The following is a 14,507-nucleotide window of genomic DNA, read 5'->3' as shown; positions in this document are numbered from 1 at the left end:
GGCTCTGGCTGCAGCCCTGGTCGAGGTGTGGGACGAGGGAGACGAGACGCGTCCGAGTCGCGCTCGCTCGAGACGAGACGCAGATGAGCGACAGCGACAACGACAACACCAGCCGCAGAGCTGCCCTGCTACAGCTTGTACCTGCTCATACGCCTGCCACATCCCCGCGGCCCAGCCTCGCACGCCCAGTCGGCGCTCGCCCACCTTCTCCTCCCCACCCTCCTCGCCTGACGTCGGCCCAGGTGCGCCCCTCTCTCCCTCTCGCGAGCCTTGGCGTAGCGCTGACCCTTGCCACGACATCCAGCAACATCATGCTCGCCCGGGCAGCACCGCCCTTGCGCGCCAAGACGAGCTGCGCCCGACCTCGTCCTCGCACCTTGTCCCGATCCGCCCTCGCCCTCTCGCCTCAGCCGCCCGACATCTTTCGCGCCCACAAGGCCGCCGTCTACCCGTTCGGCGTCCCCTCGAACGACCCGGCCCACGCCCTCTTCCCCTCGCTGTCCTTGACGGTCCGCGACGCCGACTGCTGGGCCGTCCTCGCCCCGACCTCGTCGTCGCCCACCCGCGCCGCACTCGTCGCCACCCTCCGCCACCAAGTGCGCTTCGACCCGGTCTCGAGCGCGTCGCACCCGATCCTCGCCTCGTTGCCGCCCGTCGACCGCCCCGCCGACCAAGGCGGCCCGCGCGACCGCGACGTCGACGACCTCATCCAGTTCGTCAGCTTCAAGACGCGCCTCGGCCGCTCGGGCGGGTTCGACGACTACACGGCGCGGTACTACTCGATCCGCGACGAGGACAAGCTCACCGTCCGGCGGCACCTGCGCGACGCGACCGGCGCCGACGATGCCGCCGTCGAGGCCCAGGCGGCGCTCCTCCACATGGACTCGCTCCTCGACCTGCCCCTGATCACGCTCAGCAACGGCCAGACTCGAAGAGCGAGGATCCTGCGGGCGCTGCTCGCCAAGCCCGAGCTCGTCATTCTCGAAGAGCCTTTCAGTGCGTCCGCGCCTTTCTCTCTCCCCTCCCTCCCTCGTCTTCTCCAGTACGATCCTCTGACTCTCCTCTCGGACAGCCGGTCTCGACGTCGCCTCTCGAGCGCACCTCGCGACCCTCCTCGCGTCACTGCACGCCGCCCGCTCGCCCCGGGTCCTCCTCGTCCTGCGCCCGCAAGACGTCCTTCCGCCTTTCGTCACCCACGTCGCTCTCGCCGACACCACCGGGCCCCGCACGCTCGCGCTCGGCCCGCGCGACGACGTCCTCGCCGGCGACGAGGCCCGGGCGCTGTTTGCCGCCGGAGAGCGGCTGCGCGCTGCGAGCGCACGGCGCGCCGAGGAGCGCAAGGCGGCGGGAGAGCGTGCGGCGCGGCAGCAGCAGGTGGGGCAGGCGAGGAGGAAGCTCGTTGAGTTGAGGGCGGTCAACGTGAGCTACGGGCGGCCGGACGAGGGGCAGGTCGAGAGGAGGATCCTGCGGGACGTCGACTGGACGGTCAGGGAGGGCGAGCGATGGCTGCTGGCGGGGCATAACGGTGCGTCGACTCTTTCTCTTGTCGTCGCTCGTCGCGCAGGGGCCCTCACTGACCTCTCGCCGGAACAGGTTCGGGCAAGAGCACCCTGCTCGCCCTCGTTCTCGGCGACCATCCTCGGGCGTTCAACGAGGACGTGACGCTCTTCGACAAGCCTCGGTACCGTCAGGCGACCGCGACGTGTGCGTCCCGTCCTCCTTCTCACGCCGGGCCTGACCGTCGTCGACGTTCTGACGCCCTCGCCGTAGTGCAACAGAACATCGGCCACGTCTCGCCCGAGATCTTCAACGCTTTCCCTCGCAAGCATGGCCCCGACGCGCTCTCGGCCTACGAGGTGCGTCCCTCGTCTCTCCTCTCTCGTCGCGCTGCCACGAGACGCTCACTGCGCCCCTTCGTCTTCCCCTCCTCCCCTCCTTCTCTCGCGCCTCGACCTCTCGTGCAGGCGATCGTCACGGGCTTCGAGTCGGTCTACTCGTACCGCCGAGCAACGCCCGAGCAAGCCGCCGCCATCGACGCCGTCCTCGCCGACCTCGACCACCCTCTCCTCACGCCCGACTTCCTCTCTCAGCCTTTCGCCGCCCTGACCGCCGGCGAGCAGTCGCTCATCCTCCTCCTGCGCGCCCTCGTCAAGCGTCCGCCGCTCCTCGTCCTCGACGAGCCGTTCTCGGGCATGGACAAGCTCACGGTCGACAAGGCGACGCGCTTCCTTGACGACAAGCTCGACCAGACGCAGGCCGTCATCCTGATCACTCACTTCGAGGAGGAGGTGCCGAGGAGCGTCAACCGGGTTCTGCGGCTAGAAGAGGGGGCCGTCGTAGAGCGCATCTAGAACTCCTCTCTGCACTGCATTGCGCTACACCAGACCCTCCTGCCTCGCGAGCCACGCCCGTCTCGTCGTCCCGTACCGGCGTGCCGTCCGCTCCGAGATGTCTGGGCCGCCGAGGTGGAACTGCGCATTTCGAGAGAGAGTTAGCGGCGCGCGGAAAGAGAGAGTGCGAGAGGTTTGCGGACCAGGACGCTGTCGGCGAGACCTTGAGCGCCGCGTTGGCGCAGCACGAGCATTTCGACGATGTCGAGGAGGACGGTCGCCGTCTGCGGCTGCGGGAGACGAGGGTCGTGAGCGTCGTCGTCGCGCTCGCTCGCTCGCTCGGACCTCGAGAGAAGGCGACGCACGAGCCTGTTGGCGGGGAACGGCTGCTGCGCCCTCTCCGCCCAGTCTCGCACGCCGCACTCGAGAGCTGTCAGGACCTGCGAGAGCACCTTGCGCTGGTTCGCCGACCGTCGAGCGCAGTCGTCCTCCGAGAAGCCGGTTTCGATGCCTGACGCCCACTCGCCGGCGGGCGACACGGCGTTCGAGATTCGGGTGAGCTGCACGATGAGCGATTCGTACGACGGTGCCCTGGCCGGCCAAGCGATGCCGTGCTGCAGGCGGGCGACGGCGAGGGGAAGAAGGCGAGGTCAGCAAGTGCGACCGCCTCTTCTCCGACAAGTACCGCTTCGTATCGGCCGGAAGGTGGCTGGACGCACCTGTGCGATGAGTTCCGAGATAGGGCCGGCCGTGTTGAGGTGCAGCGGCTGTGGATGCTGAGTGCAGGGGCGGAAAGACGGAGAGGGTCTGAGCGTCGCGGACTGGCCGTTCTCGACAGGACAGGCGAAGGAGGCGCACCGACATGACCTCGATACCTCGCTCGCAAGTGCGTCGACGTGAGCGAGAGAGCAAGCAAAGCTCTGCGGGCGCGGGCGGGAAGAGACGAAAGAAAGCTCGATCCCGCTTCGAGACCCCCGAGGCGAACGTCGTCAAAAGACGAGCGTGATGACAGACGGCGAACGGACCGTGTGACGGCCATGAGCGAGACAGAAGAAGAAAGCGGGCGGACCGGCGACCGTCCAGGCTCGACCGCACACCGCGGAGCTTCCGACATACGAAAGCCGCTCTCCCGCGACGCCCCCGCCCGCGACCGGCCGGGACTGATCGAACGGGGGTGAACGGCGTCTGAGCGACGACGTTCGAGTGCAGCGATGCTCTGCACGTGGCAGACAGCACCCGGCCTGCGGGACCTTCTCAAGTTGCGTGTCCTCCTCGCCGCGCGTGAGACTGCCGTCCCCCTCGTTGGAAGGGCGTAAAGGAGCGAGCCGTGTCCGAAGCGGTCTGGCTTGTCAGCATCGCCGCCTCGGCGGGCTAGCCAGCCGTCTCGCAGGGTCGCTGAGGCGATTCGCATGCTCGTCCGACCCTCGCTCGCAATTCGACTTGCAAAGGGCCGCAACAGCTCCGTTGCGCTGTCCGAGCGGCTTGCGCAGGTTCCGGCGCAAGCATCCAACGGAAGCGGGGCTTCCGTCTCGGACTTCGGCTCGCGCTTTGACCTCTCGTCGCCGTCCAGCGCTCTGTCTCTTCTGCGCGACGCGGGACGGCCACACAGCGCGAGGCTCGAACACAGAGAGCTGCAGGGAGAGCTGTGGCTCACCGTACCACGTCGCGAGTGTCGCGGAAGCGCTGCAAGCTGCCAGCTGGCCGCCGAGAAGAAGCGCAAGTGGGAAAGTGATCGCCGGCCCGACCGATCCGTGTGCTCGCCGGCGCGCGGGGACGAGTCGATTCGTCCGCACCCGCGTGCCCTTCGGCCCTTTGGCTCGGCTCGAGCGCGCTCAGCTCATCGCGCCGTCCGTGAGTCGCTCGACTCGAGCTTCGGAGTCGACTCTTCTCGCCACCGTCCAGTCGACCCCTTTGCGCGACCTTCGCGAGCGCCGGTCTCGCCTGTCGACCTTCACCAGTTCACTCGAGACTACCACTACCGCGCGTCGCCGAGCCGCGCGTCGCCCGCCTTGTGCGCCGCACCTCCACCTCGCCTCGCTTTTATCGCCCTCGCTCTCCCACCTCGCCACCTTCAGCAAAGAGCACGCCCGAGATGCAAGCCGTACCTGTCGGCGCAGTCGGTGCAACCGGCGTCGTTCCTCAGCACGACATGATGCAGGTCGAGGAGGGCCGCATCCAGCACGACGGCGGCTCGACCGACACGCTCGCCGCCGGCACCAGCTCGCGCGACGAGGGCCACGTCAACGTCAAGAACGCTGAAGCAGATTTCCAGGTGCGCCCCGTCTCTCTCTCGAGTCGAGCTGTCGAGCGAGAACGGCGAGCTGGACGCCGCCGGCGCGTTTCCCTTCGAGCGACCGTCGCTGATCGTTTCCCTGGCCGAACTTGCAGAACCTCCGCCGCGAGCTGTCGCGCCGCTCGTCGCAGCACCGCACGCAGACGGGCGTCAAGGACCGCGAGAAGGAGGGCTCGGACACGAGCGAGGACTTTGACCTCCTCGAGTACCTGCGCGGCGAGGCCGACCAGTACGACACCGCTGGGTTCAAGCGCAAGGTCGTCGGCGTCTCGTGGACCAAGCACAACGTGCAGGGTGCCGGCGGCATGAAGGTGCGTCTCGCGCCCGTCCCTGCCCTGCCCCGTCTCGTGCGGCGCTGACCTCGTCTTTATCTCCCTCGTGTCCTTCCCTCCCTCTTTCCTGCCGCCTCCTTCCGTCCCACGACTCCTCATCTTCTCTCTCACCGTGTCGCCGCACGCGCGCCCTCCTCTCGACCTTGCGCGCGCAGATCTTCATCCGCACGTTCCCGGACGCCGTCAAGGAGGCCCTCCTGTGGCCCGTCATCAAGTACATGAAGCTCACCGGCAAGTTCGCCGGCGAGCCCAAGAACCTCCTGCACGAGTTCGACGGCTGCCTCAAGCCCGGCGAGATGTGCCTCGTCCTCGGTCGTCCCGGCTCCGGGTGCGTCGACCTCTCGAGCCTCGTCTTTCTCCCTCTCTCGCAGAGAATCAGACCCTGACACGCCTCGTGCACACTCTTCTGCAGCTGCTCGACGTTCCTCAAGACGATCGCCAACCAGCGCCACGGCTACATGGCCGTCAACGGCGACGTGTCGTACGGCGGCATCTCGGCCGACGAGATGGCCAAGCGCTACCGCGGCGAGGTCGTCTACAACCAGGAGGACGACGACCACGCGGCGACGCTCACCGTCGCCCAGACGCTCCTGTTCGCCCTGCGCGTCAAGACTCCTGGCAAGCTCCTCCCGGGCAAGACCAAGAAGCAGTTCAACGAGGAGGTCATGGAGCTCTTCCTGCGCATGCTCGGCATCCCGCACACGCGCAACACCAAGGTCGGCAACGCGTTCGTGCGCGGCGTCTCGGGCGGCGAGCGCAAGCGTGTCTCGATCGCCGAGATGATGGCGACCCGGGCGTGCGTCGCCTCGTGGGACAACTCGACCCGCGGTCTCGACGCCTCGACGGCGCTCGACTACGCCAAGGCGCTCCGCGTCCTCACCGACGTCCACCAGATGGCGACGTTCGTCTCGCTGTACCAGGCCGGCGAGGGCATCTACGAGCAGTTCGACAAGGTGCTCGTCATCGACGAGGGCCGCCAGGTCTTCTTCGGCCCCGCCAAGGAGGCGAGGCAGTACATGGTGCGTCCTCTTCTCGAACCTCTCGGCGTGTGGCCCCTGAGCGAGCGAACCTGACGTCGTGCGCCCCCCCTCGCAGATGTCGCTCGGCTACGCCGACCTTCCTCGACAGACCTCGGCCGACTACCTCACCGGCTGCACCGACCCGAACGAGCGGAAGCTCGCTCCAGGCCGCACCGAGGCCGACGTGCCGGCGACGCCCGAGGCGCTCGAGGCGGCGTTCAAGAAGTCCGAGATCCACGCCCGCATGATCGCCGAGCGCGACGCCTTCCAGGCCGCCTCGAACGCCGACGAGAAGACGCGCAACGACTTCCGCGAGGCCGTCGCCAACGACAAGCGCCGCGGCGTCAGCAAGAAGAGCAAGTACACGGCGTCGTTCCCGGCGCAGGTCCAAGCGCTCGTCGTCCGCCAGTTCCAGCTCAAGGCACAGGACAAGGTCGACCTCGTCGTCTCGTGGGTCACCTCGATCGTCGTCGCCATCATCTCGGGCGCCGTCTACCTCAACATGCCGCAGACGGCCGCCGGCGCTTTCACCCGAGGCGGCGCCATCTTCATCGCCCTCCTCTTCAACTCGTGCGTCCCCTCCTTTCTCCTCCTCTCGCCCTACGACGGTCTGACCCTGTCGTTGTCGCTACAGGTTCCAGGCCTTCAACGAGCTGCCGACCCAGATGCTCGGCCGCGCCATCGCTCACCGGCACAAGCAGTTCGCCTTCTACCGGCCCGCCGCCACGACCATCGCCATGACGCTCGCCGATGCCCCCAACAACATGGCCCAGATCCTCATCTTCTCGATCATCATCTACTTCATGGGCGGCCTCGCCAGGACTGCAGGAGCCTTCTTCTCGGTGCGTCCCGCCGTCTCGCCATCTCTCCTCCCTCCTCTGCCTCTCGTTGCCTCTCTCTCTTCTCGCCTCGAGCTCGAGAGCGTGGACTGACACAGCTTGTCCTGCCCGCAGTTCTACGTCATCGTCCTCGGCGGCTACTTCGCGCTCGCCGGCTTTTTCCGCCTCCTCGGAACTTTGTGCCAGAACTACGACCAAGCCTCTCGCCTCGCGTCGGTCATCATCACCATCATGATCTGGTGCGTCGCATATTCTCTAGCCGCCATCCTCTCCCACGAGACGCCGTCATTGACCTCGCCGACCTTCCCAACTGCAGCTACTCGGGCTACCTCATCCCGATCTTTGCCCAGCAGCGCTGGCTGTTCTGGCTCAGCTACGTCAACCCGCTCAACTTTGCTTTCTCGGCCGCCATGGAGAACGAGGTGCGTCCTCCTCCCATTGCCCGGGTCTTCGAGAATACCAGCGTCGCAAAGACTGACTGCCGCGCCTCCCTCCCTTGCAGTTCAAGCGCATCGACCTCCTGTGCGAGGGCAGCTACATCACGCCCAACAGCCTCGGCGGCGCACTGCCGCAGTACCCGACCGCCCTCGGCGCCAACCAGGTCTGCACGCTCGCCGGCGCCACGGCGGGCAACCCGATCGTCCCCGGCCGCGCCTACATCTCGGCCGCCTTCGACTACAACGTGAGCGAGCAGTGGCGCAACTGGGGCATCACGATCGTCTTCTGGTTCGGCTTCTCGTGCATCCAGGCCTTCCTCGCCGAGGTGCTCGACCATGGCGCCGGCGCACCCGCCATTAACGTCTTTGCCAAGGAGAACAAGGAGCGCAAGGCGCTCAACGAGGCGCTCGAGAAGAACAAGCAGGCGTTCCGCAAGGGCGAGATGGAGCAGGACCTGTCTGGCCTGGTCGAGACCAAGAAGTCGTTCACTTGGGAGGACTTGACGTGCGTCCCTCGCTCTCTCCCTCTTTCCCCTCATCGTCCCCTCGCCTAGACTATCTCCTGCCCGTCCCCTGTGTCGTCGTTCTCGTACTGATGCGCTCGGTCCTCGTCTCGCAGTTACACCGTCCCCGTTCCCGGCGGCCACCGTCAGCTCCTCGACCACGTCCACGGCTACGTCCGCCCCGGCGAGCTCACCGCCCTCATGGGCTCGTCCGGTGCCGGCAAGACGACGCTCCTCGACGTCCTCGCCAACCGCAAGACGGTCGGCGTCATCGGCGGCGACCGCCTCATTGCCGGTCGTCCTCCCGGTCGCGAGTTCCAGCGCGGTACGGCCTACGTCGAGCAGCAGGACGTCCACGAGCACACGACGACGGTCCGCGAGGCGTTGCGCTACTCGGCCTACCTGCGCCAGCCGGCGCACGTCCCCAAGGCCGAGAAGGACGCCTACGTCGAGGAGGTCATCCAGCTCCTCGAGCTCGAGGACATGGCCGACGCCATGATTGGCTTCCCCGGCTTTGGCCTGTCGGTCGAGGGCCGCAAGCGCGTCACGATCGGCGTCGAGCTCGCGTCCAAGCCGCAGCTCCTCCTGTTCCTCGACGAGCCGACCTCCGGCCTCGACGGCCAGTCGGCCTACAACATCGTTCGCTTCCTGCGCAAGTTGGCGGCTGCCGGCTTGCCAGTCCTGTGCACGATCCACCAGCCGAACGCCATCCTGTTCGAGAACTTCGACCGCCTCCTCCTTCTCAAGGCGGGAGGCCGCACGGTGTACCAGGGCGAGATCGGCAAGGACTCGCACGTCCTTCGCAGTTACCTCGCCAAGCACGGCGCGCACTGCCCCGAGAACGCGAACCCGGCCGAGTGTGCGTCCTCCTCTCTCGTCCTCTCCCCTCCTCCTCCTCCTCCCTCACTTCCCTCTCCTCTCTCGCCCTCCCTTCCCACCTCTTGCCCTCCTTCCTTCTTGCCCTCTCTCCTTCTTCCTTCTCCTTATCACTCTCGTCCTGACCCTTGACTGTCCCCGCAGACATGCTCGAGGCCATCGGCGCCGGCTCGAGCAAGCAGGTCGGCGACAAGGACTGGGCCGACGTGTGGAACGAGTCGGAAGAGTTCGCCGTCATCAAGCAGCGCATCCAGGAGCTCAAGGCCGAGGGCCTCGCCATGCCCGAGGACACGGACCCGTCGCTCAAGAACGAGTACTCGACGCCGTTCCTCACTCAGCTCAAGATCGTCTCGGGCCGCACGTTCATGGCTTTCTGGCGCTCCCCTGATTACGGGTGGACTCGCTGTCTAAATCATATCACCATTGCGCTCGTCGTCGGCCTGACTGTGCGTCGTCCCTCCCGCATGCCCGCCCGTCGTCGCCGCGAAACTGACAAGCTCGCCGCCCGTACACGCAGTTCCTCAACCTCAAGAACTCGGTGGCGGCGCTGCAATACCGTATCTTCGTCATCTTCTTCTACTCGGTCGTGCCTGCCAGTGCGTCCAAGTCCCGCCTCTTCTCCTCCTCCCCAGCCTTCCCTCGTCTCCCTCCCGTCCCGCGCCTCCCCTCGCCCTGCGTCGCCTCCTTTCGCCTCGATTCGCGTGCGCGAGAGACATTCCTCGGCTCGAGCATGTGTGGGCATCGTGCCGCACGCCTCGAGCCGACGGCGGGCGCTGTCTGCGCGACGACGAGAACTGACCCTCTCGTCGCGGCGTACAGTCGTCATGTCGCAGATCGAGCCCATGTTCATCATGTCGCGCATGACGTACATCCGCGAGGCGTCGAGCAAGATGTACAGCCCCGTCGTGTTCGCCCTGAGCCAGCTCGCCGCCGAGATGCCGTACTCGCTCCTGTGCTCGGTCGTCTTCTTCCTCCTCATCTGTGCGTCCTCCTCCCTCTTGGGCGACGACCGTCTTCTTCTTCTCGACGTCCTCGGTGCTCAACACGAGCGCCGAGGAGCGTCGGGCGGCGATGAGCGAGCGCTCACCCGCTCGGACCCCTTTGCAGACTACCCGGCCGGCTTCAACATGGAATCGACTCGTGCGGGCTACGCCTTTGCCATGGCCCTCCTCACCGAGCTCTTCGCCGTCACCATGTGCGTCACCTCCCGTCTAGAGCTCATTTTCCTGAGCGCCGACTGACCTTCTCAAGTTGCATCTTCTCCTCGCCGCAGGGGTCAAGCCGTCGCTGCTCTCGCCCCGACCATCTACGCCGCCGCCATGACCAACCCCTTCCTTCTCGTCATCTTCTCGCTCTTCTGCGGGTGCGTCTGCGTCTCCCCTTGGCGATGAAGAGGTCGTCGTCGCCCGACCCTGGCGGTGCCTCAGCGACCCTGAACTGACCCACCCGCTCCCCCACAGCGTCACCATCCCCAAGCCCGACATGCCGGGCTTCTTCCGCGCCTGGTTGTACTACCTCAACCCGATAACCTGGCTCATCGCCGGCCTCGTCACGAACGAGCTCCACGACCTCGAGATCACCTGCCTCGATGGCGAGTTCCGTACGATCGAGCCTCCTGGCGGACAGTCGTGCGAGCAGTGGATGGGCGCGTACGTCGGCGCGGCGGGAGGATACCTGCGCAACCCAGGGGACTCGGCGGCGTGCCAGTACTGCCAGTACTCGGTCGGCGACCAGCTCACGGACGGGCTCGACATCACGTACAGCGACCGGGGCCTGTACCTCGTCTACTTCCTCATGTACTCGATCGTGCGTCCTCGTCTTCCTCTCTCTTCTCCCACCGGCGCCGTCGTCGTCGGCAGCAGCGCACTGACCCCTTGCACCCTCGTCCCTTGCAGTTCAACTGCCTCCTCACCATCTTCGGCGCACGCTTCCTCACGAGTCGTTACTCGAAGCGCTGAGCCGGCAAGGTCGAGTACTGCAACTGTCGTCGTCGTCGTCATCGTCGTCGTCCTGCACCTCCAGTCGCCGTTTCCTTTTCCTCTCGCGGTCCCTCCCTGTTTCCTCCTTCCCTGCGCATGCACATTCCCCTCGTTCCTCTCGCCAGCATCGTACAGTAAAGCCCCTTCTCCCGCGTCTGTTCCAGCTTCGAGGAGGCTCGAGCGTGCAATTCCGAGTCTCGTCTCCTCAACCTCGAGCTTTGTCGCTGCCTCGCTCTCTCTCGTCAAGCTTAGCGAGAATCCGGCCGGCTAGCATAAAGTGCTCGGGCTTGCTCGTCGCCTTGGCCTGTAAAAAAGAGGAGGACGAGGGATCGAGCTCAACTCGGACGCGACGACCCCGCAGCGCGAGCGGGCGAGCCTCTTGCTTCTCCTTCAAGTTTTGACACCGCTCTCCTCGCGCCCACACGCTCTGCGCGTGGGTTGTCCTCGCTCGCACAGTGCCCTCGGGTGCATCGCGGCGAGGCGCGTCGAGGCCGGGAGACGCACAAGCTCTCCTAAGACGAGGCCGGACAAACTCTGCCAGAGTCGGGCTCGTCCGTTTGGGAGCGACATTCTCTTGCAACGAAGCCCTCGATTAAGCAACGCACTGCATAGTTACACAGGAGAGACAGAGAGAGCGCGAGAGAGGTCTAGTGATGGTGGTCGCCCTGCTCGTCGCGCTTCTCCTCGTGCGCGCTGCCGGCGTCCTCGGCCTGCTCCTCCTGCCCGGCCTCGCCCTGCGCTCCCTCCTGCTGCTCACCCTCGACAGCCGCCTCGTCGTGCAGCTGCGCTGCTCCGTCGTCGTCGTGAGCGCCGGCGCTGGACCCTGCGGCGACGGAAGCGTCGTCGCCCTCGACCGTAACCGCCGTGTCCTGCTCGGCCCCCTCGACCTCGTCCTGCTCCTTCATCGCTGCATCGCTCGAGGCGGCCGCATCGACGTCCTCGGCGCGACCCTGCGCGTGCTCCTCCTCGACGACAGGCGCCGCCGTCTCGTGCCCGCTCGGACCCTCGACGACCTGCTCGTCGCCCTTCTTCTCCTCGACGAGCGCCTCGCCCTGCGTTATGGCCGGGCTCGTGGCGGCCGACGTCGTGCCGATGCGCGGCGTGCGGCGCGGCGGGACGGGCGGCTTGTCGCCGACGACGCTGCGCCTCGACCCTTGGCGCGACATCGTCTCGCCCTGCGCGACCGTCGGCGTCTGCTCGACGTCGTCGCCGGCGGTACGAGGACGCTGCGCGCCGGGCGAGTCGGGCGGGTGCTCGACCTCGTCGCTGAGGAGGCCGCTGCCCGGGCTCGTCGACAAGTCCGGCGTCGCCGTGCCCGTCCTGCCCGTCGTCGCCGTCTCGTCGGCCGCCTCGGGATCGCCCTCGCCGACGTCCTGGTCGACGGCAGGACGCGCCTCGACGATGAGGAGCGGGTCCTCGGCGCGCGAGCGCGCGTTGACGTCCGGGTCCTCGATCCCGAACGAGCGCATGGCCTCCTCCATCTCGCGGCGAGCGGCGAGGTCGTCGTCGTCGAGGTCCTCCTTCGGGAGGCGGCGCTGCTGGCCGGGCGAGACGGGCGAGGTGGCGGTCGACTGCGACGAGTGCGACGAGGCGGCCGACGCCGAGCGGGAGAAGTACGACAGGAAGGACGGCGCGGGCGAGATGCGGGTCGGGGACGGCGTCGTCGTGCTGAGGTTGGTGCGTGGCGGAAGGAGCGGCGCGTTGGCGTCGGCGGACGCCTCGGCGGGGGAAGCATCGCCCGAGCGAGGGGGCTCGTAGTTGCACTCGCTTGGACTCGGGCCTTGCGGGATCGAGTAGGGCTCAAAGTCGAGGCCTGTTGCGGCACGAGGTGTCAGGCATCGTCGAGAGGATCGAAAGGAGAGGAGGTGACGCACCCTCGGCAGCGAAAGCAGTCTGGTAGAGCGGATCGGCCCAGTCGGGCTTGGCCACGTCGCCTCGAAGGATGTGCGACGCCGACGCCTTGACGCGATAGCTGCGCCTGCGCACGTCGAAGAAGTGTCAGGAGATGTGACAGGGCCAGAGCTCGAGTGAGAGGGGACGCACTCGTTCTCCTCGTTGCGCTCGAGGACGACTCGCCCCTCGAGGCTGACGCCGCCGTGCAGCGTCCTGCTCTTGACGTACGACCAGACAGCAGCGTCCTGCATGCCGTCCTGCAACATCATGCCGTTGCCGAGAGGTCCTGCAGGATGTGCGCCGTCAGGGCGGTCCTGTCGTCGGCCGAGAAGTGGGAAGACGGGAGAGAGGGCTCACCATCGCTCAAAGCCATCTTGTCGTCGAGGACGACCCGAGATCGCGAGAACGCGGCGATACTGACGTCGGTGCGGAGGACGAGGACGGCGTCGTAGATCTGCGTAGCGCAAGGGCGAGTCAGGACCTTGGCTCGAGGCGATTCGAGGTAGGGGACGAGGGCGCACGTCCTTCTCGGGCGGCTCGTCGTCAACAGCGACCGTGTGCAGGAGGATACCGCTAGGCGAGGACCAAGCTGTGCGGGAAGAGGTGAGTCAGCGAGAGGACGCATGGGGAGAGAGAGAGAGAGAGAGAGAGAGAGAGACGAGGACGCACTGCCGTCTTTGAGCCGCGCAAGGACGACGCCGCTCCCGCTCGAGCCGCCGCCGATGACGCCCTTCTTGCCGACGGTGAGGATGACGAGCCCTTGAGCAGCGGCGAGGGCCTCTTGCGGGATGCGCGACAGGACGAGCTGGCTCTTGCGGCGGTCGGCAATCGACACCTCGGCGGGCAGGTCGGCGGCGTCGAGCGTGAACGTGCGCAGGATGCGCGCCGCACGGGAGCACTCGACACGAAGGGATGCAGGGGCGAACGGGTTGTCGTCCGTCTCGGGTTCCGAGTGCTGCAGGCGAGCGAGGGGTCAGTGGTGGGGCGGCGGAGGAGGGAGCGAGAGGCTGGACGCACCTGAGCAGGTTTGGCCGTGAAGATGGCGCCTTTTGCTGCAGCGTCGATGGCGCCGACGGTGGACGAGCGCGCGCGCTCCCAGAGCGAGGGCCTGGACGGGGCGGCGAGCGATGAGGAGGCGGGAGGAGGAGGAGAGGCGGGAGGTGGAACGCGGCGCCGCGGCGGCGGTGGAGGGGGCGTCGGCGAGTCTTGAGTGCTCATGACGCCGTGCTGAGCTGCTCACTGAGCTGGTACCGCGAGCTGCGGCTGGCGGGCTGTGGGGCGGGAACGTGTCGACGTAGACGGCGGCGCAGGGCGTCGGCGGGTGCGGCCGGGCGAGCTGGGGCGTAGTGGTAGCCGTGCAGGTGGGTGCAGAGCGTCTCGGGACAGGCCTGCGCTCGTGGGCAGCCGCGGGCGGGTGCTGCTCTTCGTCGCCGGCTGCTCGCGACGGGCGGCTCGACACCGCTCGTCTCGCTCCACCAGCTTGGCTGCGCTCGCACTCGAGCAGCGCAGCAGCCGCTCTCGAGCCCGGCACAGCGCGCACCGCTGCCGCATTGCCGTCGTCCACCCCTCCTCCTCCTCCTCGCCGAGCACCGGCTTGCCCTCTCTCTCGCCGTCTCGGTGCATCGGGTGGCTCGCGGCGGCTTCGGGTGGGCACTGTACCGGTCGCTGCAGCTCGCGCACAGGCAACCAGTCGCCGCCCGGCCACCCCGCTGCAGCTCGCACCTCTCCTCGTGGCTCGCCGTCGCGCTCGCTGCTTGCTCTCGGTTCTCGCGTGCCGACTTGCCTCTCGGGCCCCCGGCCGCGGCACAGCTGCTGCCCGAAGTGGCACCCGAACCGCTGGGCACCGAGGTCGGCCGACTGGCCGTCCGGGCGTCGACGAGGAGGAGGACGAGAGCGCGAGAACGAGGACGACTATGCGCGCTTGCTGCAAGCTCGTGGAGCGTGCGGCCACTCTCCTTGGCCGAGCTGCATGTGGACGAGCTAGCGCGGTCGGTGCGCGCGGCGAG

At 67.3% G+C, this 14,507-nt stretch overlaps 4 protein-coding genes across 4 annotated transcripts; 2 read left to right on the top strand and 2 right to left on the bottom strand.

Annotated features, from left to right (window-relative positions):
- Positions 1-878: 878 nt before the first annotated feature.
- RHOBADRAFT_33221 (uncharacterized protein) lies at positions 879-2,360 on the top strand (the record flags this gene model as incomplete). The annotated part of the gene is made up of 7 exons (XM_018413092.1): positions 879-996; positions 1,073-1,197; positions 1,273-1,525; positions 1,594-1,704; positions 1,771-1,856; positions 1,965-2,028; positions 2,170-2,360. 7 exons carry the CDS (start codon positions 879-881, stop codon positions 2,349-2,351), a joined length of 939 nt encoding a protein of 312 aa, XP_018274580.1. The 3' UTR covers positions 2,352-2,360.
- Positions 2,361-2,375: 15 nt separating this feature from the next.
- On the bottom strand, positions 2,376-3,194 carry RHOBADRAFT_50988 (uncharacterized protein; the record flags this gene model as incomplete). The annotated part of the gene is made up of 4 exons (XM_018415594.1): positions 2,376-2,471; positions 2,534-2,944; positions 3,050-3,097; positions 3,189-3,194. The coding sequence occupies 4 exons, from the start codon at positions 3,192-3,194 to the stop codon at positions 2,376-2,378; spliced, it is 561 nt and encodes a 186-aa protein (XP_018274579.1).
- Positions 3,195-4,422: 1,228 nt separating this feature from the next.
- On the top strand, positions 4,423-10,815 carry RHOBADRAFT_47907 (uncharacterized protein; the record flags this gene model as incomplete). The annotated part of the gene is made up of 17 exons (XM_018415065.1): positions 4,423-4,602; positions 4,755-4,934; positions 5,111-5,283; positions 5,368-5,974; positions 6,051-6,544; positions 6,609-6,816; positions 6,928-7,052; positions 7,130-7,235; positions 7,316-7,755; positions 7,870-8,612; positions 8,774-9,075; positions 9,147-9,225; positions 9,449-9,610; positions 9,737-9,824; positions 9,903-9,992; positions 10,090-10,435; positions 10,525-10,815. The coding sequence occupies 17 exons, from the start codon at positions 4,423-4,425 to the stop codon at positions 10,585-10,587; spliced, it is 4,386 nt and encodes a 1,461-aa protein (XP_018274578.1). The 3' UTR covers positions 10,588-10,815.
- Positions 10,816-11,197: 382 nt separating this feature from the next.
- Positions 11,198-14,500, bottom strand: RHOBADRAFT_65936 (uncharacterized protein). The gene is made up of 7 exons (XM_018418824.1): positions 13,519-14,500; positions 13,171-13,456; positions 13,023-13,090; positions 12,859-12,955; positions 12,652-12,787; positions 12,483-12,586; positions 11,198-12,421 (listed from the first exon to the last, which is right to left on the bottom strand). The coding sequence occupies exons 1-7, from the start codon at positions 13,717-13,719 to the stop codon at positions 11,256-11,258; spliced, it is 2,058 nt and encodes a 685-aa protein (XP_018274577.1). The 5' UTR covers positions 13,720-14,500; the 3' UTR covers positions 11,198-11,255.
- Positions 14,501-14,507: the final 7 nt, after the last annotated feature.

The sequence above is a fragment of the Rhodotorula graminis genome (assembly GCF_001329695.1).
Source record: "Rhodotorula graminis WP1 unplaced genomic scaffold RHOBAscaffold_1, whole genome shotgun sequence".
Taxonomy (NCBI): domain Eukaryota; kingdom Fungi; phylum Basidiomycota; class Microbotryomycetes; order Sporidiobolales; family Sporidiobolaceae; genus Rhodotorula; species Rhodotorula graminis.
This window is presented reverse-complemented; position numbering and strand designations above follow the sequence as displayed.

Coding starts and splice junctions, on each gene's coding strand:
- RHOBADRAFT_65936 (XM_018418824.1), bottom strand. CDS start 13,719: ATGAGCACTCAAGACTCGCCGACGCCCCCTCCACCGCCGCCGCGGCGC. Junction 12,956..13,022: donor ACGAGCCGCCCGAGAAGGAC/GTGCGCCCTCGT, acceptor TGCGCTACGCAG/ATCTACGACGCCGTCCTCGT. Junction 12,422..12,482: donor GACTGCTTTCGCTGCCGAGG/GTGCGTCACCTC, acceptor GTGCCGCAACAG/GCCTCGACTTTGAGCCCTAC.